Source organism: Agelaius tricolor, unplaced genomic scaffold (genome assembly GCF_023055355.1).
Source record: "Agelaius tricolor isolate 1412-34295 unplaced genomic scaffold, bAgeTri1.0.p SCAF_5, whole genome shotgun sequence".
Taxonomy (NCBI): Eukaryota; Metazoa; Chordata; class Aves; order Passeriformes; family Icteridae; genus Agelaius; species Agelaius tricolor.
In genome coordinates, this window is record NW_027269265.1 from 971,234 (window position 1) to 995,327 (window position 24,094).

General features: G+C 53.1%; 2 protein-coding genes across 10 annotated transcripts in view; one reads left to right on the plus strand and one right to left on the minus strand.

The window, feature by feature from the left end:
- Nucleotides 1-1,686: 1,686 nt before the first annotated feature.
- KLHL28 (kelch like family member 28) lies at nt 1,687-15,718 on the minus strand. Of its 3 annotated transcripts, XM_071426024.1 has the most exons (7): nt 15,615-15,716; nt 13,186-13,430; nt 12,723-13,070; nt 11,267-11,817; nt 7,556-7,999; nt 3,467-3,675; nt 1,687-2,737 (listed from the first exon to the last, which is right to left on the minus strand). In XM_071426024.1, the coding sequence occupies exons 3-7, from the start codon at nt 13,068-13,070 to the stop codon at nt 2,574-2,576; spliced, it is 1,716 nt and encodes a 571-aa protein (XP_071282125.1). In that variant the 5' UTR covers nt 13,186-13,430; nt 15,615-15,716; the 3' UTR covers nt 1,687-2,573. The 3 variants fall into 3 exon arrangements, with proteins under 3 accessions (XP_071282125.1, XP_071282126.1, XP_071282127.1); XM_071426025.1 differs by lacking the exon at nt 13,186-13,430 and having other exon boundaries at nt 15,615-15,633; XM_071426026.1 differs by lacking the exons at nt 1,687-2,737; nt 3,467-3,675 and adding an exon at nt 7,322-7,394 and having other exon boundaries at nt 7,484-7,999; nt 15,615-15,718.
- Nucleotides 15,719-15,949: 231 nt separating this feature from the next.
- TOGARAM1 (TOG array regulator of axonemal microtubules 1) overlaps nt 15,950-24,094 on the plus strand; it is a 37,681-nt gene continuing 29,536 nt past the window's right edge. For all 7 annotated transcript variants that reach the window (XM_071426018.1, XM_071426020.1, XM_071426021.1 and 4 more), the window contains exons 1-3: nt 15,950-17,485; nt 22,696-22,834; nt 23,777-23,905. In XM_071426018.1, coding sequence (XP_071282119.1) covers nt 16,061-17,485; nt 22,696-22,834; nt 23,777-23,905 — 1,693 coding nt within the window. In that variant the 5' untranslated portion in view covers nt 15,950-16,060. The remainder of the gene's footprint in view (nt 17,486-22,695; nt 22,835-23,776; nt 23,906-24,094) is intronic.

Here is a 24,094-nt window from a genome sequence, read left to right on the forward strand (position 1 = left end):
AGGCACTGAAGGGCCAGGGCAGAAATGGGGATGGGGTGAATTTAAGGGACACAGTCCCTGAGCTGATCCATCCCCAGGTAAGGAGTTCAGCAATGACAGCAGGAAAAACCTTCAGGCATTTCTGATCCATCCCCAGGTAAGGAGTTCAGCAATAACAGCAGGAAAATTCTTCAGGCATTTCTGATCCATCCCCAGGTAAGGAGTTCAGCAACAACAGCAGGAAAAACCTTCAGGCATTTCTCCTGCAGAATTAAAAACAGTTTCTGCTGCTCCCTCCAGTGAGGCAATGTCATATCCACAGCACTGGGCCAACCTGGGACATCATTGACCTCCTGTGACCTCATTCCAGTGGAAGGATTCCCCATGGAAAGGGGTGGAACAGGGTGGTCTTTAAAGCCCCTTTCACCCCAAACCATTGTGGGGTTAATCATTCCCGCTGCCTGGAGAAAGGGAATGAAACATTTTACAATTTTCAGTGCTTTGACTTCTAAAAATGCTAGATGTTGATATAAATATTCACCATGATGTGGATTTTTTTGTTGTTGTTGTTCTGATTTAAGGGGTTTTTTAATGATGTTTTTGGTGTTTATGGATTTTTTTGTTCTGATCCATCCCAGGTTGGACATTAGGGCTTGGAGCATCCTGGGACAGTGGGAGGTGTCCCTGCCATGGCAGGGCTGGCACTGGGTGGGTTTTAGGTCCCTTCCAACCCAAACCATCCTGGGATTTCACGATTCCCTCTCCTCCCACACACAAACATGCAAATTCAGCCTTGGAGCCCCTCCTGTCCTGCCAAGAAATGCCCTGGAATAATGAAATCAGCTTTTATTGCTGTCACTGGAATCCCTGTGGGCCAAATTAACAATTCCAGCGGTTTCAATGCAGTTTCTCTTTTATTTACATTTGAAGTCTTGCTCAGTTCCACCAAATCTGAAGGAGACCTGCAGGATTTTATGGTCTGTGCAATCACCTGGGACATCTAAATGATGTTTTATGGTGACAACACCCTCCTGGACTGGTGAAATCCCAGTGATTGGAATGGACAAACTGGAGGAGCCTGGCTGCAACCAGCTCTGCAGGAGTTTAGGATAAATCCAGAGCACTCAACCCTCCCCATTTAGCAAAATCATAAAGAAATGGCTTTTAAAGCAGCTATTTCAAATATTATTGCACCTTTCAAAATAACACTGAGTGGGCTTGGAAAACAAAAACCAAACATGTTAAAATAAAGAGAAAGGAAACTCTGGAGGCAAAAAAATCCTTAATACCTGGAAGGCCTGGGAATGGGCAGCCACCACAGAAATGTAAGGTAATTGAGATCAGAAGACAACCCAAAATGTGCTGGATTAGTTGAGTTCCATTTAAATGATGGTTATAGCCCACAGCATCACTTTCCCTCTCTCTGACCCAGTTTTCACCGAGCTCAGGGCTGTGTGATTAAGCCAGTGGCACTGGGGTTAGCCCCAGGAGCTGCCCCTCAGCAGCACACACGTTTGGGGTGAGCCCTGTCTCAACTCCCTGCACTGCTGTGAAGGCAGAACTGCCTGAAGAACCCGAGCTGGGATGTCCCTGTTTGTGAGAATGGGAACAATAAATCTGAAATCCCCCACGAATTCCACAGGGCGTGGGACTGCAGAGCTGCAGGGGCACAGGGGGGATGGAGCAAAGAAGAAACCAAACCAGTGGAACAATCCAAACATGCTTTATGCACCGAAATCAGCAACAGCCTCGGGGGTACCCCTACATTTAGCACCATTGTGAGATGGGAGCACTCAGAGGAAGCAATCATACAGTCCTTGAAGAAAGGGGAACACGGACATGAGCGAGGATGGGAAGGGCTGGGATGGAGGTTTTATTGGGTATCATGCTAGGAATGCTGCTGCTCTGATTTCTCCTCGCATTCCAACGGAAAGCACACAGCAGGATGAAGTCAGTTCATCTAGCACTCGTTTCTCCACGAGCAGAACACAGAAGGGAAAAGTTAAAAATGCAAATTCTCTTCGTCAGATCCAAAAAACGTCCCGAGGAGGCAATAAATTTGCCTTGTAAACGTCTCCAAGGATCATCCCAGCCCTCCTACCAGGAAGCAGGTGACAAAGGAAGAGTACAGGCAACATCCTATGGCATTTATTATGTACAAACCTTGAGATACAGAAACAAGGCAGCCCTTGAGTTACCGGTCGTGAAAAGCCCCGTGAAGCACTGGTGCTTTCCCGGTGTGCAGCCCAGGCGGGGCTCAGCCCCGCTGCGCTCACCCCCCGCGCTCACCCCGCCTCCCCAGCACGGGAATCCGCGTTCCACAGGAGGAAGAGACACAAGCTCTAGAAAGGGTGGGATGGACACGTTCCCAACTGGATGGACACGCTCCCAAAACCGCATGGACACGTTCCCAACTGGATGCCAGCTCTCTCCCGAACCCCCAGCCGCGAGCAGGGTGCCAAAGGCAGCCGGACACGGAGCTCTCACCCTGTGCTCCCGCAGTACCGGAGGATGCCCGGGCCCCAGGAGCGGCTCCCTGGCGGCCCCGGGCCGCGGGCTCAGCTCCGGCCGCCCCCGTGCGAGGGGCAGCGGCCTCAGAGGGCCGTGAGGCCGAAGTTGCAGCGGCAGTACATCATCCCCGCCGAGTCCAGCCACGAGTCCGAGATGGGCTCGTACCTCTGCACCGTGTTCAGGTAGGAGGAGCCCGAGTGCCCGCCCACCACGTACAGGTGGTTATCGATCACCGCCGCGCCCACGCCTGCGGAGAGAGGAGAGCATCAAACCCTGCGGGAAGCACCGGCTGTGTCCGCACCCGGAGCCACCCCCGGAGCCCCCTCTGGCTAAAGAAAAGGGCTGCGAACGAGGGAGCCCTCTCTGTCCGGGTCTGACACCCCTTTTGCGCTGTTCTCATCCCCTTCCCTACAATGAAACAACCTCCCTCTGTGCCAGCGCCCCGTCAGGGACCGTGGGACAGAACCACGCAATGTCCCGAGCTGGAGGGACCCACAGGGATCATCCCAACCCCATCCCTGCCCAGACCCCCAGCAATTCCACCCTGGGCATCCCTGGCAGCCTCGGGGCCGTGCCCATTCCCTGGGGAGCCTGGGCAGTGCCAGCACCCTCTGGAATAGTGGAACCTCTCCCTGATCTCCAGCCTGACCCTCCCTGGCCCAGCTCCAGCTCTCCCTGAGTCCTGTCCCTGTCCCAGGGAGCTGCACCACAACCCTGCACCCCTGAGTCTCCACACCCAACAGTGAGCAGAGAACTGCTGCAACTCATCGCAGCTGAAATCACTGAAAAAACAGGAGGTAGAGTAGAATTACTACTTCCTTACAATTTTTCTAACAGCTCAGCATTAATAAACTGAACTCGGAGAAATTCAGATCCTTTCCCAGAGTGCTGAAGTGACCCTCACCCACAGATGGAGTCCCTGGCACTCTCCCTGCAGGTGTCCCCAGCTCAGAGGTTCATCTCTGCCATGTCCCACCTGTCCTGGGCTCCTTCATGGGCCGGCACACCGTCCACTGGTTCTGGTGGGGGTCGTACCTCTCGATGCTGGACAGGTGGGACACCCCATTGTGTCCCCCCACCACGAAGATGAAGCCCAGCATGACCCCCACCCCAAAGTTTATCCGTTTGTCAGCCATGGAGGCCACGGTCTCCCAGGAGTTCTTGCTCGGATCGTAACGTTCCATGCTGCAAGGCAAACACAGCCATGAGCCAGGGATCTGGGAAATTCACTGCTGGAGTGGCACAGACACAGCTGTGAGCCAGGGATCTGGGGAATTCACTGCTGGAGTGGCACAGACACAGCTGTGAGCCAGGCATCTGGGAAATTCACTGCTGGAGTGGCACAGACACAGCTGTGAGCTTGGGATCTGGGGAATTCACTGCTGGAGTGGCACAGACACAGCTGTGAGCTCAGGATCTGGGAAATTCACTGCTGGAGTGGCACAGACACAGCTGTGAGCCTGGGATCTCAGGAATTCACTGCTGGAGTGGCACAGACACAGCTGTGAGCCAGGGATCTGGGGAATTCACTGCTGGAAGGGCACAGACACAGCTGTGAGACAGGGATCTGGGGAATTCACTGCTGGAAGGGCACAGACACAGCTGTGAGACAGGGATCTGAGGAATTCACTGCTGGAGTGGCACAGACACAGCTGTGAGCCAGGGATCTGGGGATGGGATTCACTCCTGGAGTGACACAGACACAGCTGTGAGCCTGGGATCTGGGGATGGGATTCACTCCTGGAGTGACACAGACACAGCTGTGAGCCTGGGATCTGGGGATGGGATTCACTCCTGGATTGACACAGACACAGCTGTGAGCCAGGGATCTGGGGATGGGATTCACTCCTGGAGTGACACAAGTAGAGCTGGCTCTGCCCAGGATCTGGGGAATTCACTCCTGGAGTGGCACAGACACAGCCATGAACCTGGGATCTCAGGAATTCACTCCTGGAGTGGCACACACACAGCCATGAGCCCGGGATCTCAGGGAGAGGATTCACTCCTGGAGTGGCACAGACACAGCTGGGATCTCAGGAATTCACTCCTGGAGTGGCACAGCTCCAGCTGGCTCTGCCAGAATTACCACACAGGAATAATGGAATACAGAGAAAAGGGCTGGAGCTGATGGAAAATTCAGTGGTGCAGTTGTTTGGTACAACCCAACAGCAGCACCCAGAGGTTGTGTTATCACCTGGGAAGCCTCAATCACACCCCAGGGCACTTCCACAACAAAAGCAGCCCAACAGTGTTGCCAAAATTCAGTTTTAACCTATTTTTATAATATATTTAGTCAAAGTTTGGGCACAATGATCTTAAAAGACTTTTCCATCCCAAACAGCTCTGTGATATTTCCCCCTGGCACAGCAGCTGGTTCAGCCTCTCCCATGTCCTCCCTGTCCCACTGTCCTGGATCTTCAGGTCACACCCTAAAACCAAGAGGTTCCTCAGAGCTGAAAGCTCCTTCAGGATGTCTGGTGTGATTTTTTTTTAAATAAGATTTTAAAATGCATATCTCACAAATAACAATCTATTAAAATAATATCATAATATATTAAAGTAATATAATGATCTAGTAAAATAATCTAATAATCTATTAAAATAATCTAATAATCTATTAAAATAAAAATGCTGTGGGAAAGTGAACACAATGCAGAGCTGAAGTGTATTTCTGTGGCTACACAGCAAATCCAAAATTACCTTGAGGCTGGCCTGAAAATAACAGTCAGAGGGAAAAAGCATGTGGAGAGTGTATTTATATTCCTCAGGAAAAGCTCAAAAGAAGCTGCTGATCAAACCAGTGAGGGCAGGAGAGGTTTCAGGATCAAAGGGAAATGAATTCTCATCGTTATTAACATTTCTGATCACTGTACAGATGGTCAGTCATTAACACACTCATGGCTCAGGGCTGTTCCTGCCCAAGTGCTACTGCAGGAGCACAGAGGGCAGGAAAAAGGGAAGAGGAGATCAGCAGCAGCACAGAGTTTGGAAAGGGGGTTCATTACCCAGTGTGAGCTTGATTTAATGCCAGAGCTTGGAGAAGCCTGGTGCTGCATGGCATGGCTCAGTACTCACCCCTCCAAGCACAAATACAACCAAATTATTCACAGAATATGGAACACCCTGAGTTAAAAGGATCAAGGAGTCCAAGGATCCTTTTTCTAATAGAAAGAAGAACATTTTCCTAAAAGAAGAACCTAAAGGAAGAGCCTTTTCCTAATATCCAACCTAAAACCTCCCTGACTCAGCCTGAAGTATAAAAAGTCAGTGCAATTCATCATTACAACACCTGGTGCCACCCTGCTGAACAATCACTGTGTCCCTCCCTAGGAACAAGAGTTTCATTCTTTATTCAGCTCTTACACTTGCAGTTTATTATTCTGCTTCCTGGAGGGCCATTCAGCTGATTTGTTCCGATTTTAATGATGGAAAATGATTCCTTTGGGTAACTGGATGTCCCTGGACATCCACAGGGAACAGAGGAGTTAAGGAGCATGGTGGGACCAGGAAAACTCCTTGGGAATGCAAGGTCTGAAACAACCCCTGGAGTCAGAGCAGAAATGCCCATCCTCAATCCTGCTTTGAGCAGTAACACTAATTCAAGATCCCATCAGAGTTTTGTATTTATTTTGTTGTACTCAGCATGGGAAAAGTCCAATTCACCTCAAATCAGGGCTTTTGTGGTAAAACTCAGCACCCTCCCTCACATTTTGCAGCCTTGATCTCCAAGGCTCAGTAATGTGCAGGCATGTCTTTGTTTTTACCTTTTAGGTGATCTAAAAAAAGAGTCCAAACAAGGCGGAACACACAAAGTGGAATAAAAATAAAGATTTCCCTTTTGACTGATGGGACTGGTGTGACAGTACAGGGATTAATGAGGCCCAGGATCTATTGGAGATGATTTAATTGGCTGCCCAGGGGTTTGCTGGTGCCCAGGTGGGCACAGTCATCCCAGCATGTAGGGGGGCAGGACAAGGATTAATGAGGCTGCCCATGGGGTTTGGTGGTGCCCTGGTGGGTCCCCCCCAGCACACACCTGTTCATGTGGGCAGGGGAAGCATTAAAAAAGCTGCCCATGGGGTTTGGTGGTGCCCAGGTGGGCACAGGGTCCCCCCCAGCACATCTCTGTTCATGTGGGCAGGACAAGGATTAATGAGCCTGCCTGTGGGGTTTGCTGGTGCTAGGTGGGCACAGAGTCACCCCATCATGTACCTGTTCATGTGGGCAGTGTGGGTCCCCCCAGCCTGTACCTGTTCATGTGGGCAGGACAAAGGTTAAAAGGGCTGCCCAGGGTGTTTGCTGGTGCCCAGGTGCCCCCAGCACCTACCTCTTCATGTGGGCAGGGGAAGGATTAAAAAGGCTGCTCAGGGGGTTTGGTGATGCCCAGGTGGCCACAGGTCACCCCCAGCCTGTACCTGCTCATGTGGGCAGGGGAAGGTTTAAAAAGCCTGCTCAGGGGGTTTGATGGTGCCCAGGTGCCCCCATCATGTACCTGTTCATGTGGGCAGGACAAGGATTAAAAATGCTGTCTAGGGTGTTTGGTGGTGCCCAGGTGCCCCCATCACATATCTGTTCATGTGGGCAGGATAAGGATTAATGAACCTGCCCAACGTGTTTTGGTGGTGCCAGGTGGGCACAGGTGCCCCCAGCCTGTACCTGTTCATGTGGGCAGGGGAAAGATTAATAAACCTGCCCAGGGTATTTTGGTGGTGCCAGGTGGGCACAGGGTCACCCCAGCCCATACCTGTTCATGTGGGCAGGGAAAGAATTAAAAAGGCTCTCTAGGGTGTTTTGGTGGTGCCCAGGTGCCCCCAGCCCGTACCTGTTCATGTGGGCAGGACAAGGATTAATGAACCTGCCCAGGGTGTTCTGGTGGTGCCCAGTGTGCCCAGGTGCCCCCATAGCTGTTCATGTGGGCAGGACAAGGATTAATGAACCTGCCCAGGGTGTTTTGCTGGTGCCCAGGTGGGCAGAGGGTCACCCCAGCCTGTACCTGTTCATGTGGGCAGGACAAGGATTAATGAACCTGCCCAGGGTGTTTGGTGGTGCCCAGGTGCCCCCGTACCTGTTCATGTGGGCAGGCCCGTAGCCCCCGATGGCATAGATCATGCCGTCCAGCACGGCAGCAGCGAAGCAGCTCCGTGTCCTGCTCATGGGTGCCACCAGCTGCCACTCCTTGCCCTTGGGCACGTACTTCTCCACGCTCCGCAGGTAGGACTGGCCGTCGTAGCCGCCCAGGGCGTAGAGCTCGCCGGCCAGCACGGCCACGCCCAGCGTGCTGCGGCTCTCGAACATCCTCTCCAGGGAGCTCCAGGTGTTGGTGTCGGGGTCCCAGCACTCCACGGAGCTCTCGTGCTTCCTGTAGCTGATGCCCTGGCACACGTGCGTGGCGATGCCCCCCACCACGTACATCTTCTGCTCCAGCACGCACACCCCGAACTCGTAGCGGGGGATGCTCAGAGGGGCCAGCCCGATCCACGAGTCGTTCTGGGGGAAATACATCTCCATGCTGCGGGGGAAACACACAGCCAGTCAGCAAAGGAAGAACTGCAAGGCCTGAAAACGTGCCCCAAAGGGAGGGGAAAACGCACCAAAACCAAACCAAACCAGCCACAGAAACGGGAGAGAGAAAAGCAAATTACAGAGAGGGAAGCACACATCTGCATTTACAAGTGTACATTTAGAAACTACAGCTTGCAGTTTATAAATGTGTATTTTATGTGCACTCTGTAATTTAAACAAAGTGTCCACGTAGCACAAACTACCCTGAAAAATACATCTTTAAAACAGCTTATTTCTTTTAAACAGCATTCTAAACCTTAAGTCTAAACCTTAAGTCTAAACCTTAAGTCTAAACCTTAAGTCTAAACCTTAAGTCTAAACCTTAAGTCTAAACCTTAAGTCTAAACCTTAAGTCTAAACCTTAAGTCTAAACCTTAAGTCTAAACCTTAAGTCTAAACTTTAAGTCTAAACCTTAAGTCTAAACCTTAAGTCTAAACCTTAAGTCTAAACCCTAAAATACCATTTTCTTTTAATTATACTCAGTGTGAGAACACGGTGGGTCTAGCTTGCCCCATATAAAGCCTAGCCAATCTACCTGAATAGTTTAATTAATAAAATAGCTAAATAATTAAGAGGTTATCTGGTACAGAGGAAACATGATCTGTTCAAAAACCATACAGGAGAGCATGAGGCCCCTGGAGAGCTGACAGGCACTAAGAGCCAGAAACAGGAGCTGCTGAGACACCAGAGAATAGAGATTAAATAGATCCTAAGTAATTTTGTTATTATGAAGCAACAAAAAATCGAAAATAATCCAAATTATACTGGAAGGCTGCATTTTTATAATCACTGAAGAAGGTGGGAAAGAAGCAGAGCTGAAGAATATCAGAGAATGACTTTATTCACTCAAACCTTTTTTTTAATGAAGCACAAAACTCCCTTTATTTTTTAAGTCTATAAACCCAACAATTCCCAGCCTTGACATCTGATTTAGTATCAGTGACTATCACTGGGAAAATTAACTTGAAATGACTTTGACACCTCTGAAGCCAGGGAAAGGAACACCCAGCTCTGGCCAGGTTTTCACAAGTGTTCCTCTCTGCAAGCACAGAACTGTCCCAGCAAAGGAGATGCCAGAATGTGCTCCAGAATGCAGCTGTGGAACCAGTCCAGGCAGCCTGCCTGGGCACAGGGAACACCAAAGCTCTGTCAGTGGAAGTGCAAATGGATAAATGGATATTTGGATACGAACAGCCCACACACACTTTAACCAGCAGCTCTGGGAATGTTAATCCCATGTTCCCAGCACACCCAGCCACACCAGCTTGGGACATTAAGTTGTTTTTCTCTCTCTTTTGCTCCCTGGAAGGGCCTCAGGGACTCTCCAGGAACTGAGGAGGTTCATTCTGGAAGGCAGTGAGGGAGGAGGGGCACCCACCTGTTCCTGCCTGCACAGACACCTGCCCACAGCTGGGATTAAAGCCAGGATCACAGCATGATCCAGAACCCCTTCATGGAATCCCAGGATCCCTGAGGCTGGAAAAGAGCTCCAGGATCAGAGTCCCAGCTGTGCCCACCCTGAGCCCAGAGCTCTCAGCGCCACCTCCAGGAATTCCTTGGGCACCTCCAGGGCTGGGCACTCCAAACCTCCCTGGGCAGCCACTTCCATTTTCTCCTTGGAACAATTCCTCCTGCAAATATCCTGTAATCCCTCAGTACAGAGAGAGGCAGAGCTCAGATCTACCCCTCTCTTCTGGATGGAAAAATCCAACAATTCATTCCCAAAATTTAGGAATGACAGCCAATAAATAACACAGGACAGCTGCTGGGGAGACAATTCCTGCTTCCAGAGAGGAACTTCTGTCCTAAATCACATCCCAGGATCAACAATGTAACGGAAAACCTGGAGTGAAACCCTACCTGGCATTATTGAAATATATTCAGATTAGATGGGATATTTCATCAAAATCAGCCCAAAAATCTTATCAAAGTCTTATCAAAATGAGCCCCAAGCTGGAACTCCCAGGTACAATTTTCCATGGGGAAATTCCTGCTGTGCCCACCCTGGGGCCGTTCCCTCTGCTCCTGTCCCTGTTCCCTGGAGCAGAGCCTGACACCCCTGGCTGTGCCCTCCTGGCAGGAGCTGTAGGGAAAAGTCCCCCTGAGCCTCCTTTCTTCTCCTTCACTCTGCTCTGATTAAGTCTATTTTAATTCCAAGGAATTTTGAATTATCAGGAAGCACATTTGTCAGACAGCAAGTTAATTTTTACGATTTGTTTGTAATAATAACAAATCAGGGGGAAAATTAAGTAAAATGAAAATACCTGGAAGGAAAAATGAGAACTGTACAGACTTAATTAACCACCTTATTAACTCAATCAACAGAATGAAAATTATTCCAGAGCTTTTTTGTTTGCACAAACAAATGTCTGGCACAAACAAAACCCCCTAACACTGCAAATTATTCATGAAATAAAAGAGGATTTTGAACTTGGGGCTCATCCTGGTTAAAAAAAAGAAAACCTGCTGGAGAGTTTTTATGGAAGAAGTTGGGGCTTATCCTGGTAAAAAAAAAAAAAAGAAATCCTGATGGAGTTTTTATGGAGAAACTTGGGGCTCATCCTGGTTTAAAAAAAAAGAAAACCTGCTGCACAGTTTTTATGGAGAAATTTTGGGTTCATCCTTGTTAAAAAAACCCTGCTGAAGAGTTTTATGGAGAAACTTGGGGCTCATGCTGTTAAAAAACCCTGCTGGAGAGTTTTTATGGAAGAACTTGGGGCTCATCCCTGTTAAAAAAAAAGAAAAACTGCTGGAGAGTTTTTATAGAGAAATTTTGGGTTCATCCTTGTTAAGAAAACCCTGCTGAAGAGTTTTTGTGGAGAAACTTAGGGCTCATCCTTGTTAAAAAAAAACTGATGGAGAGTTTCTATGGAGGAACTTGGGGCTCATCCCTGTTAAAGAAAACCTGCTGAAGAGTTTTTGTGAAGAAACTTAGGGCTCATCCTTGTTAAAAAACACTGCTGAAGAGTTTTATGGAGAAACTTAGGGCTCATCCTTGTTAAAAAGCACTGCTGGAGAGTTTCTATGGAGGAACTTGGGGCTCATCCCTGTTAAAGAAAACCTGCTGAAGAGTTTTCATGGAGGAAAAGAACAACCCCACCCTGCAAACCCTGGTGGGACTCCCAGATCTCGTCCAAGCCCAGAGACCAGGGGGATCCCAGCTCCCGGTGTGCCCTGCCAGGGGTGCCAGGCAGCGCCCAGGCCGCTCCTCACCTCTCCAGGCAGGCGAAGAGCCCGGCCTTGCCCCCCACGGCACAGAGCACCTTGGGCGCGCAGCGGGGCCGCGTCAGCAGCATGGTCTGGTGGGACAGTCTGTGCTCGGGCATGAAGTGGTACTTGAGGGCCTCGTTGAGCAGGTGCTTGCAGGTGTGGTCGTCCCGGATCAGGTGGTTGGCCTCGTAGAGGCGCGTGAGGAACTTGACGCTGAGCAGGGGCAGGCGCACGCAGTGCAGCAGCTGCGCCAGGTACTTCTGGCGCTCCTGCACGTCGTACTTGATCCAGGCCTCCAGGGCGTAGAACACCGTCTCCTCCGTCAGCACGTTCAGGCAGTCGTTGGACACGATCTCGTCCAGCTCCGAGTGCGTCAGCTCCAGGAACTCCTCGGTCTGGCACACGTCCTCGAAGTTCTGGCAGATGAACTTGCTGGCGGCCAGGTAGAGCTCGCGGCAGCCGTAGGTCTCGGCGAAGCGCGAGATGCCGATGCAGTTGCCGGGGTCCAGCTGGCTCTCCAGGAAGGCGCAGCACTCCTTGACCACCAGCTTGACCTGTATTGGAATTAAATACCAATAGTGCCTGATGGAATGTGCCTGGCCTGGCCTTGCAGCTGGACCAAAGGCGGCAGCTGTGGTGGTTTCACCCCAGAGACACCTTTGGCTGGCTGGATGCTGCAGCTGGGCGCTTGGGACAAGTCCAGGCATGCAGGAGCTCAGGTTTACCCCTGGGGGAGAAGCTTTAAGGCAAGCTGAAGGAAAAAGGAGTCGGGTTCAGTTGGAGGGTTTTGATCCAGAGCTTTATTCCTGGCACACAGGAATCCAGCAACTCTGAATCCAGCAACAGCTCCAACAGAACTGCATGGTTGCAGTGTCTTTTAACCCCAGGGAGAGGGAGAGGGAAGGGGTAGGGATCCCACCAACCAGGTAAGGGGTGGGGGGAGAAGTTGTCACCCTGGTTTTTTAAGATTTTCTAAGCCTTCTGATGTTGACATTCTTGTAGTGAACTTTCTCACACACTTTCTGTAAATAACTCATTCTTTTGCATTCCCTTATGGAGGAAGAGAGAGTTGATGGACTGTTGGTTTGACCAGTGGCATTGGAGAAGTGCCACTGTCATCCTCCAATCCACTGTCACTTTTGGAAATCTATAAATGTTAGAGTCAGGAAATAAACTTCCCCTTTTTTCCTTTACCTTGAGAATGGTGGTGAGCTTGTGTTGTGTCCTATAGGGACAGGAAGTCTCAGGGGACAAATGACACCTGGATGGCCCAATGTCCCCAGGGTTGAAAGGCATCTTTTGAACTCTGCCAATCACTCCACAATGCCCTTGCTGGAATGCCAAGATTGACGAACAGCTCTCAGCAAGGGGGAAAGGGAGGGGAAGGGAGAGGCTGCTGGCACGCCTGGGGAAGGAAGTGGGACAGCTGAAGCAGGCTATTCCATGGCACCACACAGACCTGCAGCAGGTTGGCGGCGGGCAGCAGCGACTCCACGGTGTCCTGCGAGATGAAGACGGTGCCGGTGTAGGCGTACTCCACGATGGCCTGCAGCGCCGCCTCGTCCACGCACTGGAACTCCACCTCGGCGTTCTCCTTCTCCGACAGGTTCCCGGTGAACATGGCCTTGAAGTAGGGGCTGATGCTGGCCAGCACGGCCTTGTGCGCGTGGATCTTGGCCTCGCCGGCGCGCAGCACCACGTCACAGAGCTCCTGGTGCTGCCGCAGCAGGTTCAGGCCCTGCAGCAGCTGCTCCGAGTGCAGCGGGGTCAGCTTGGCCAGCAGGAACGGCGGGGACGACCCGTCCATCTGGGACAAACACAGTTCAGAGCTGTCACCTCACGGTTTGGCACAGAGAACGGGTAAAAGGTGGTTTTCTGTCTGATAAGGTTTGTTACTCCCCAGTTCCCTTTTCCATCCTTACCTGCTGCACTTTTTCGTACAAGTTAAATCCAGGACTTCAAATGTTCATTAATAGTCTGTGCTAGATTCAAGTCTGAATTAAAAAAACCACAACCATCACTTTTTTGTTGTTCTGCAGTAAAATAAGATCTGATGGTTGGGGTGCCTGTGCAGGGCCAGGAGCTGGATTGAAGATCCCTGTGGATCCCTTCCCACTCAGGATACTCTGTGACTCTACATCAAGGGTTTGAGAGAACTGAACAGTGGCTGAAATAGAAACAAACACAGATAACTGAAGAATGCAACTGGCTTATTTGAGATGAAGTTTTAAAAGTTCTTAAGCTCCTTTTGTGCAGTTCAGTTCCTGCACTAAACTCCTTTTGTTCAGCTCCCTGCCTGCTTAGTGCTCCTGGGGAGCAGCCCAGTCCTGCTGTGCCTGTCTCTGGCAGGGAGCAGCTCCCCATTCCCATTCCCTCTGCCAGCCACCCCCACAGAGCCAGTGGGGCTGGAGCAGAATCCTGGGCTGTGGATGCACAGAGGAGCACAGGAGAAAGGGGAGATCCTCACCTCACCCTGTGGCTCCCACTGTGCCAGGAGATCCCTGCTGGGACGGGCTCAGCCTCTGGAGAGCTCAGAGCTGCCCAGGTGAGCAGGGGACAGGCTGAGCACCCGGAATGCTCAGCACTTCCCAGCACTGGCAGCTGCCCACGCTCCCCAGGAGCTGCAGGAGAGCAGAATCCTCACTCCCCCACACAGCTCCTCTCCCCCACGTCCCGTGCACATCGTGACACCAGAGCCCCCGGGATCCTGCCCTAATTAGAGGCACCTGCTCTAATTCCAGCTCCCTGAGCACTACCAGGGTGCAGCAGCTCTTTGTTCAGCCCCCAGCCCTGCACTGCTGAGAGGTGGAGGGTAGGGATGTGTCAGGATCCTGGGCCACGGGGAAAGAATCCCATTGTTCTCCAGGGAACAACCCCCCCCACTCCTGAGCAGAGCAGCTTTTGATTTGCTAAATGATCTCTGCAAGATCTCGCTTCTTTTATCTTCATAATAAGTGCATCATTTGCACAGCTCCTTAAATGACACCTCACTTGCAGGTGAGCCCACTTAAAAGTGCTTCATTGGAAATAATCAAATGGGTTGCCAACGTTTAAATGCAAAATACAATAGCAGTGACAGGGAAGGGAAGGGGCTGAAAAAGCTCTTACCCATGAAGAGATAAATAAGCTTTCCTATTATCACTCTTCACTGGAAAAAAATAACTGAAAGAAACTAATTTAAGTGCATCTGCAAAAGGCAAGATCAGAGACAATCTTTTCCTTGTCACAATTTTGCAGCACAAATTATCTATGGAAGAATTGAAAAATTTAAAATAATAAAAAAAAGCTGCCCAGAAGCTAAAACAATGTGTTCCCCTTTTGTGTTTGTGTTCAGTTCCTGGTTTGATCATACAAACACACAAAAATCAGGAAACACAAGGCACCACCACATGGAAAAAGGAGTGGTCCCAGTTCAGCTGCAAAACCTGCCAAAACACCTATAAATAACCACATGTAAGGGATTCTGCACCAACAGAGCTTCGTGTACCACCCTGGTAGAACCTCTCCCCCCCCCTGCAGGGCCAGGCTCACCCATACCAGGGATTTGCTGTTATTTATTTTACTTTTTAGCAAGAAGTCAGCAGCTGGAACATGAAGCAGCCCTGGAATTGCATCCCAGCCCAGCGATCCGTGCTCAGGACACCAAACGGCTCCGGGCTGTCAGATCCTCCCAGCCTGTGGCTAAAGCTTATCTCCAACCGCAGCAGGGACTGGAAACAAGAGGTTATCCTAGGGAACACCTGAGCTGGGGATGTGGGCGTGCACAGGGACTGGAAACAAAGAGGTTAACCCAGGGAACACCTGAGCCTGGGGATGTGGGCGTGCTGGGGAGCAGCACAGGAGCTGCGGGCTCTGCTCTGCCCTGCCCCAAGCGCGGGTTTGGGACCGGCAGGGACGGGGCCGGGCTGGACCTGCGACTGTTGGGGAGCTCCAGCCCCGAGGCGGGCCGAGCGCGGCTCCAACACCCGGGGAAAGAAAGGCAAGCACAGCAGAGGCTGCCCCGCTTCTGGAACTGCTGCTCTGCCCGGGGCTGTGCTCACCCCGTGCCCCGGCTCCGCTCTCGGCCGGGGCTCGGAGCGCGCTGGGCTCCCGGTGTCCCTGCCCAGGGTCCTTCCAGCCCAAAACCACTCCGGGTCCCGGTGTCCCTGCCCAGGGTCCCTCCCAGCCCACACCGCTCCCGGTCCCCGCGGCTCCGCCACTCTCCCCGTGCCGGGCGGGCCCCCCGCGCAGCCGCTCCCGCCACACTCGCACCCCGCCCGGGGACGCGTGGCCCCCCGCACGGCCACCCCGCAGCAGTGTCCCGGCTGTATCACGGCGGGTCCCGGCCCTGCGGCGCCGTCCCCGCTCTCACCTGTGCCGGGGTGCCCCAGGCCCGGCCCGGCCGCGCCGCAGCCTCGTTCCGCCGCTCCGCCACCGCCCGCTCCGTCACTTCCGGCCGCCCCGCCCCGCGCGCCCCGCCAATCAACGGCCGCGCCGCCGCACACACCCACACCCGCCCGTCCCCGGGCGCTACCACAGCGCGCGCCGCGCGGGGGGCACGCCGCGATTTCGCTTCTCGGCCGGTTTTGCTTCACTCCATCCCCGCCTCTCGAGTGACGCTGCTCTCCGCTTCTCCGCCACCGCATCCGCGCCCCGTTCCGCCCATAGCGGCCTGAGGAGAAGGAGCGGAGGTACGCGTGACCCCCCCGCTCGCCGCGGCGTGGTCGGCCCCGCGCCGGCGCGGCACGCGGCGCCCCCTGGCGACGGCGGCGTTGCTGGGCGGGGCCTGAGGGCCGCCCATGGCCGCGGCCTCGGGCCATGGTGGAGCCGCCGCCCGGAGCCGCCGCTCCGCGGGGCCGCGGCCGGGCCTGGGAGCGCGGCGGCTCCGCGCAGCACCGTGAGGACGGCACGGAGCTCTCCGGCCCCGCTCACAACGGTCCGGACACGGAGCCCTCCGGCCCCGCTCACAACGGTTCGGACACGGATCCCCCTGGCCCCGCTTTGAACGGTCCGGGCACGGATGCCCCCGGCCCCATTCAGGACGGTTCGGACACGGAGCCCCCCGGTCCCGGTGAGGACGGGCCGGGCACGGAGCCCCCCAGCCATGCTCACAACGGTTCGGGCACGGAGCCCCCCAGCCTCGCTGAGGACGGGCCGGGCGCGGAGCCCCCCGGCCCGCAGGAGGACGCGGCCGCCCTGCTGGGGCCGGAGCTGCCGCTGGTGCCGCCGGAGCTCCGCGCGCGGCTGCTGGACCGGCGGGACTACCGGGGCCGGGCCCAGGCCGTGGAGCAGCTGCGGCGGGCGGTGGAGGGCTGCAGCCCGGCCGCGCTGGGCGCCGCGCCCGCCGCCGCGCTACTGGGGCTGATCGCGCTGCTGGACGCGCTGCTGCACGACCCCAACTTCGCGGTGGCGCGGGGCGCGCTGGAGGTGACCCGGCTGCTGGCGCTGCGCCTCGGCCGCCGCGTCCCCGCCGTGCTGGCCCCGCTGGTGTGCGCGGCCGCCCGGGCGCTGGGGGACGCGCAGCCGGCCATGCGGCGGGACAGCGCCCGCCTGCTGCTGCGGCTGATGGCGGCGGCCGGGCCGCGGCCCGTGCTGCGGCTGCTGCTGCAGGAGCGGCTGCTGCGGCACCGCAGCGCCCGGCTCCGCGAGGAGCTGCTCCACACGTGCATCGCCGCGCTGCTCGCCTTCCCCGCCGCCGAGCTGGACCTGCCCCAGCTGGCGGCCGCGCTGGCGCCGGCGCTGCTGGACGCCAAGCGCAGGGTCCGGCACGCTGCCATGGAGGCGATCGCCGCGCTGGCCTCGGCGCTGGGCCCCGGCAACGCCGGCGCGCTGCTCCGCGCCCTGGACGCGGTGGAGCTGCGGGCCGGCGGCGCGGGGGTGGCGCTCGCCGTGCGGGCCCGGCTGGCCCGGAACGTGCTGCCCCGGCTGGGCCAGCAGGGACTCGTGGAGTACGGAGTGCCCCTGCCCTGCTCCGGCCGCTGCCGCGGGCCCTGCCCGCCGCCCGGCGCCGACACCGAGTGGCTGCTGATGGGCAGCAGGAGCCGGAGCGCGCACGGGCACTGCGGGCACCCCGCCTGCCGCGATGCCCTGCACGGCCCCGCCTGTGCCCGGCGGGGACTGAGCCCCAGGAGAGTCCTGAGCGCCGGCAGAGGCAAAAACAAGCTGCCCTGGGAGAACGAGCCGGCTGCGGACGGGGAAGGTGGCTCGGGGCTGAGGATGCCCGTCGCGAAGGGCGTGGAGCAGGTATGGAGCTCCCCGGGTGCCTTTATGCTTAAGGCGTTTCCAAAGGGAGGATGAAGAGTTGTCAGGGGTTTGTTAGGTGAGAGGTGTTTGGGAGGTATGGCTGCTGTTTCATGTTTCATGGGTCTCTGCATTCAGATAGCTCTGGGAAGGTAAATTTGGGAATTTGCTTTGGCAGGTTCAACCAAGCAATTTACCAGACTACTTACAAAGAAATAGATGAATCTTATTTTGAGACCTGAGACACTCCTTAGGTCTGACAGTCACTAGACATGACTCTGACATGTCAGCAATGACAGGTGAACCGCTGGGAATGAGCACAAAAGTGGGGAAAACAGCCTTTATTTGTATGTTAGTGTTTGAAGGCGTGGGGCTGACTGCAGAGTTTCCTGTTTGGGGGAAAACAGAGCAACTCCTTCAGCTCAGGCTCTGAAGGCAGAGCTGTGGGATGGGGCTGAGCCAGGGCTCTTTGGGATAAACCTGGTGGCTGCCAAGTGCCTGTGTGGCTCTTGCTCCTTGGGCTGATCCAAGCAGGAAAAATGTAGGTCAGGCTGGAATAAAGGTTCAGGCTGAGTTTGGCTGTAATCACCTCCTGACCACGTCGGCAGCTGGAAAGGGGAGGAACCTCTGGAAAATTGTCCAGGTTCTTTTTCCTTTGCCGGTGGTTCTGTGATGTGTTTTGGATCCCACACATGGGGGGTGTATCTCTGTGTGGTGGTTTTTCTGTTATGTTTTGAGGGTTTATTTTAAAGTGGACACATTTGATTGATCAGAACTTGATGCCCTGTGAGGGAGCTGAAGCAAACAGAGCTCCTCAGGAAATGGGAGGCTGTGTAGAGCAGATTCCTCAGTGCCACATTTACGTACTCAGATTTTCATTCTCAGTTGCCTGGTAACTTGTTGCTGGGCTGGATGATGAGGTCATGGACAGTGAGTGCTCCTCTGCAGCCTGGCTGTGGGGCAGGCCCTTAACCAAATAAACTCAGGTCATGTTTCTGTACTGTCAGACCTTGAAGTTCATGCCTAGACTTGAATGCTCATCTCCTTCCTTGGTGCCTGTGTTACCTCTCCTGAGGCTCCTAAAGACATCTGTGCCTTCCTGAGCTGCTGAATCAGTTCCCTTGGGATATCTGCAAACAGGGTTGGGACAACAAGATGTGTAGGAAACACCTCTGGAGCAAGAAGGGTTTCCTTTCTGGAACAGTTTTTCAGTATTAACTAATACAGCTTGTAAAAACATCAACAAAAAAACAGTGCCAGTGTTCTCCTGGGAGGTTGGGCCGAGCCCTGCTGGTTTTCTGCAGCTGTGAACAAAAAAGCAAGTTAATACAGGCACCAACACCTGGCTGGGGTTTGGAAAGGAGGAGCATTCCCTGTCTGGGACAGCCCCTGTGCAAGGAAGTCAGGGAGGGGCTCTGGGAATGGTCCTTTCCTGAGAGGAATGAGCCCTTTGTACATGTGGTTGTGTTTATCTCTGTCATGTGGGAGGAGTTTTCAGCCCTGCAGAGGGAGAGAAAGCAAGGAGCTTATGGGCTCTGTGTGGTTCCTGTGTAAAGTGCATTTGGAGGTGGGGTAAATCATCAATTCCTGGAATGGTTTGGCTGGGAAGGGACCTTAAATCTCATCCAGTGCCACCCCTGCCATGGCAGGGACACCTCCCACTGTCCCAGGGTGCCCCAGTGTCCAGCCTGGCCTTGGGCACTGCCAGGGATCCAGGGGCAGCCACAGCTGCTCTGGCAATTCCAGCCCAGCCAGGAATTCCCAATTCCCAATCTCCCACCCATCCCTGCCCTCTGGGAACCTGACTGGGCACAGGATGAATTGGAGTCCTGCTGGCCAGACCCCAGTTACTGTAAAGGAAACTTAAAACACGGGGGTGGTTTAATAGTGGAGTATTTACCTGACTGCTGTAGTTGACACCTTTGCTGCTGCTTCTTCACATCCTGATCCTTAAACTCATCACATCTGTCTGAAGCTCTCTGGGGCAGGGACACTGTCCAGCAATGCTGGTGACCCAAGGGCATGGCTGGGGCTGGGCCAGGAGGGATTTAGGTTGGATTTTGGGAAAGGTTCTTCCCCAGAGGTGCTGGCACTGCCCAGGCTGCCCAGGGAATGGGCACGGCCCCGAGGCTGCCAGAGCTCCAGGGGGGTTTGGGCAGCGCTGCCAGGGATGCCCAGGGTGGGATTGTTGGGGTCTGGGCAGGGATGGGGCTGGGATGATCCCTGTGGGTCCCTCCAGCTCGGGACATCCCGTGGATCTGTCTTGGGTGCAGGAAGGTGAATTGTGTTTTCAGTCTGGGAATGTGAACCTGGCTGGTGTTCCCTGGGCTGAGGACATTCCTGGAGCTGTGTGCCAAGCTCCTGTCCCTGGGCCATCCAGGAATCTGCATCTGTGTGGGGAGTTAGCCCTGCATCTGCCCTTAGCTCCCTCAGTAAGGAAAATGCATTTATCATCCATAAATCTCAGGCAGCCGACTGGTTTCTGGACATGTCAAATATTAATTATTAATTCAGACATTCCTTTGAAATGAATTTGCTTAAAAATTAACTTTTGGAGTCATTCTGTAGCTGAAGGGATGCATGGAAGTAGCTTAATGTTTAAAGCTGTTTCCCTGCCAGTGTTTTTAGGGTCATGTTACAGGGTGGTTGTCCAAGGCTGTGTCTAGACTTTCCTGATCAGATAAGGTGTGAGTAAAACATGTGTAAGTTAATGTGTACTAAAAATAAAAGGTAGATAAGGCACATGGACTCAGGGGTTTGCCTGGCAGCCTCTCTGCAGAGCTGTGGGATCTCCATCCCTGGAGGTGTTCAGGGGTTCAAGTGCAGCTTGGGATATGGAATATTGCAGGGTGAACGTTTCCCCTGGCACACACAGACCCTTCCCTGCTGCTGAAGGTACATTTGAGTGCCCAGAGGGTCCTTTTTGGGGAAACAAGAGCAATTGAACATTTCACTGGACATTTAAGGCCTTTCTCAAAGTTCATTTGAACTGTGGGATCTCCCCTCACTCTGTGTGGAAATTTTCTCATTTCCATATTGATCTGATAACTGGAGAAATTGATGGCTGGGCTTTGTGGAGAGTTCAAATGACCTGGGAAATCTCATTTATGGAACAACACCTCTTTGTTTTCCAAGGGTCAGAGGGACACAGAGGGTGAGCAGTGTGTGGGATAAAGGTGTCCCTCCCTTGGGTGTCCCTCTGGGATCTGAGCCCTGCTGTGTCTGGAGCTGGGAGAGGATTTTGGGGAGGTGTTGCTCTGTCTTTGTGTGCTGTTGGTCTCTTTCTGGGAGAACATTGCAATGCTGCTGGTGATAGATCAGGGGCACCTTTGGTGTCTCCCAGTGGCCGAGCTCCACAGGGAAGGGATGCAGGGAGGGAATGTTTGCTGTGATTCCAGCTTGGACTCTGGGGCTTGGAGCAGCCTGGGGCAGTGGGTGGGATGGGATCCATGGGATGGGTTGGGATGGGATGAGATCCATGGGATGGGATGAGATCCATGGGATGGGTTGAGATCCATGGGATGGGATGGGATGGGATGAGATCCATAGGATGGGATGGGATGAGATCCATAGGATGGGATCCGTGGGATGGGATGGGATCCATGGGATGGGTTGAGATGGGATGGGATGGGATGGGATGGGATCCATGGGATTGAATGGGTTGGGATCCATGGGATGGGATCCATGGGATTGAATGGGATGACATCCATGGGATGGGATGGGATCCATGGGATAGGATGGGATGGGATCCATGGGATGGGATGGGATCCATGGGATAGGATGGGATGGGATGGGATCCATGGGATGGGATGGGATCCATGGGATAGGATAGGATGGGATCCATGGGATAGGATAGGATGGGATCCATGGGATAGGATAGGATGGGATCCATGGGATGGGATGGGATGGGATGGGATCCATGGGATGGGATGGGATGGGATCCATGGGATGGGATGGGATGGGATCCATGGGATGAGATGGGATCCATGGGATGGGATGGGATTTAAGGTCCCTTTCCACCCAAACCATTCCAGGATTCCATCATGGGTCACTCTCAAGGGCTGTGCTTTGATAACCAAGTTACCAATTCCTGTGGTGGATGGATTCAGGTGTTTTCCAGCATTTGTGGAATTTAAAGGAATCTGAACCCTTTTGAGGAATCCCTTTTCTAGGATCTGTTATCCCAGGGAAACATCTGTCAGCTTTGGGTTTGCTGTATTTCCCACCTCCAAGGCTGTGTTTAGTGAATTTGCAATGCTGCAATTATAATTTGGGTACAAGGAAGCAGAGTTTTCACTCCTGGAGCTGGGATGGGAACAGCTGAGGGAAGCTGTGCAGTCATGGCAGCGTTGGAATTTACTCCTTCTGCACATGTTGCTTTATCTGTATGGGAAAATGGGAGGGAAGTTTATCCTGTACCAGCTCCTGAGCAGAAAATTCCCTCTCTCCCAGCTGAAACCAGGCTGTGGTGGTTTGTACAAGGAATATTTCATTATGGACTGAAGGATCTGTGGGTGGAATGGTGTTTGGTGATTGCAGGAGTGGGAATGCCAAGGTCTCACAGTTTTTATCCCAACTTGTAATAACTTGGAATAAAGCTGGAATAAACCACCTCACCATTTTCCTGCTCTTCTTTTCCTCTTGTATCTCTCAGAAGGAAGAGCAGCCTGGGAATGACCTAAATCACTGATTTTACTGATTAAATCAGAAATTGACTTAATGCATGACCTTTTCTTTGTTAAATATTGGTATTATTGAGATTTTCTCCTTACCTGTAGCCCATTCTCAGTAAAAGCTGCTGGTGTTGCCAGGCACAGTTTTAGACTGGAGTGTGTGGTTTGCAAGAACCTGGAGTGTGTGGTTGCTCCATTCTGGGATTTTGGGGTTCTCTTGTCTATTTAAACACTTCCCCATCTAAAGCACATCATTCAAAAGGTCGATGTTTAATTTTTAAAATTTAATTTTAAAAAATAGTTCAGTTCTTTACCAGTTTATTTTGTTGGGTTTTTATTCCCCTTTCAGTGTGAGTAGCTTTAACCTGTATTTTAGTAAGACCTGCTAAAAAACAGCTAAAATGCTTTCTAATGCTTAAACTATTTGAATATTGGGTAGGTGGGAAAGTAAAGCTTGTGTGGAAATGCTTGTAGCTGTGCTGTTTGCCCAGAGCAGGGCTGTGCTCCCATTTCCCACAGTTTATTTTGTTTTCCCTGCAGTTGGCTGCAGCCAATGATTCCCTGCACTCCCCGAAGCCCCGGCCCCCGCAGGGGATCCCAGGCAGTGCTGAGCTGCTGTTCAGCAGGAGCAGAACTTCCAGGACTTCACTGACCTCTGAGCACCCTGCCCTTGCTGCTGGTGAGTGGGGGCACAGGGATGTGCTGCAGCTGCCAAGGCAGGGCAGATTTTTGGTGTGGGAAATGAATTTGTAGAGAAGAAGCCCACCAGAGTATGGGGGAGAGATGTGTTGTCCCAGTGGGGAGCGAAGGCAGAAGTGGGTTTTTGGTGGAAGCCACAACTCCTGCCACTCTGAAGTTATCCTAGAAAACCCATTTAGATAGATCAATGGCTTCTTGAACAGAAAAAATGCTGCAGAAAAAATACTAATTTTTTTTTTTAATGCTCTCAAAAAAATAGTAAGTGAACAACTACAAAAAGGCCACATCAAACCTACAAAGAGTCCATAGAATTCCCCAGCTTTTGTCATTCACCAGAAGACTTCTGATTCCTAGAGATTACCCCACGACCTAGAGAAGATCACTGAAATCATAGAGGACATGGGGCATTTGCCACCAGGGCTTGCTTCTCTCTGAGCGGTTCCAAGAGCCTGGCCTCTTGTTGTCCTGCATATTTCAGTAGCCAGAAGGATCTGGAAAGCCTGGGCAAGACCAGACCTGAGGGATTGTGGCCCCATGGCCCTGGGCCCTGTCCTTGTCCCCTCTGGGGAGCCCTGCCCTTGCCAAGTGTGCTCCCTTGGGTTTTGAGGTGTTTGCTGCCTTCATTGTCACACTCTCAAGGAGGGGATTGTTCCAGGGGGTTCCTTTGCCCCCCTGCACTCCCAGCTGGAGCAGTGCCCTGGAAGAGCAGCCAGTCCTTTCCCCTTTTCCCCCTGAGCTGCTTTCTGAGGTTGCTTAGAGACTCTGGAATGAAGTACTTGGAGTGTGAGTTTCCCACTCAGAGCTACACAGAGTCTGCATTCCCCATGAAATATTATTGGATATTCTTGGAATATTATTGGATATTCTGTGTTGGACAGCATGTGTGAGCATTGATTTGGTTCTTTGTGTTCTCTTTTGGAAGGTGCTCTGGGCTCTCATCAGCCCCAGATTTCAGGGAAGTGTGGGACCCTTGGATACTCACGTGGGAAGAGTGGCAGTGTGGGCTCTGATTTGCAGTTTTTGGGACTGAATAACTGCCAGCAGGACAAAGGTAGGTGGCTTCTGCCAGGGCCTAGAGCAGGGCCTGTCACTTTGGAGTTGTCCCTTTGTTCCTTTGCTTCCCCAAGAAATGGGAATTGTTGCTGAGAGGTTGTTCAGGCCCTGTCCAGATGGCTCCTCCTTCCCGTGTGAGTTAATTAGTGGTTGTTAATTCACAGCCCCCCTTTGATCTCTGCCTGTG

Bases quoted from the DNA above. Each gene is read 5' to 3' on its own strand.
- KLHL28 (XM_071426024.1), bottom strand. From the start codon at position 13,070: ATGGACGGGTCGTCCCCGCCGTTCCTGCTGGCCAAGCTGACCCCGCTG. The intron at 3,676-7,555 runs GTACGGGGGCAC...TTTGCCTTGCAG, and splicing joins GGGCCTGCCCACATGAACAG to CATGGAACGTTACGATCCGA. The intron at 2,738-3,466 runs GTGGGACATGGC...CTCTCTCCGCAG, and splicing joins CATGAAGGAGCCCAGGACAG to GCGTGGGCGCGGCGGTGATC.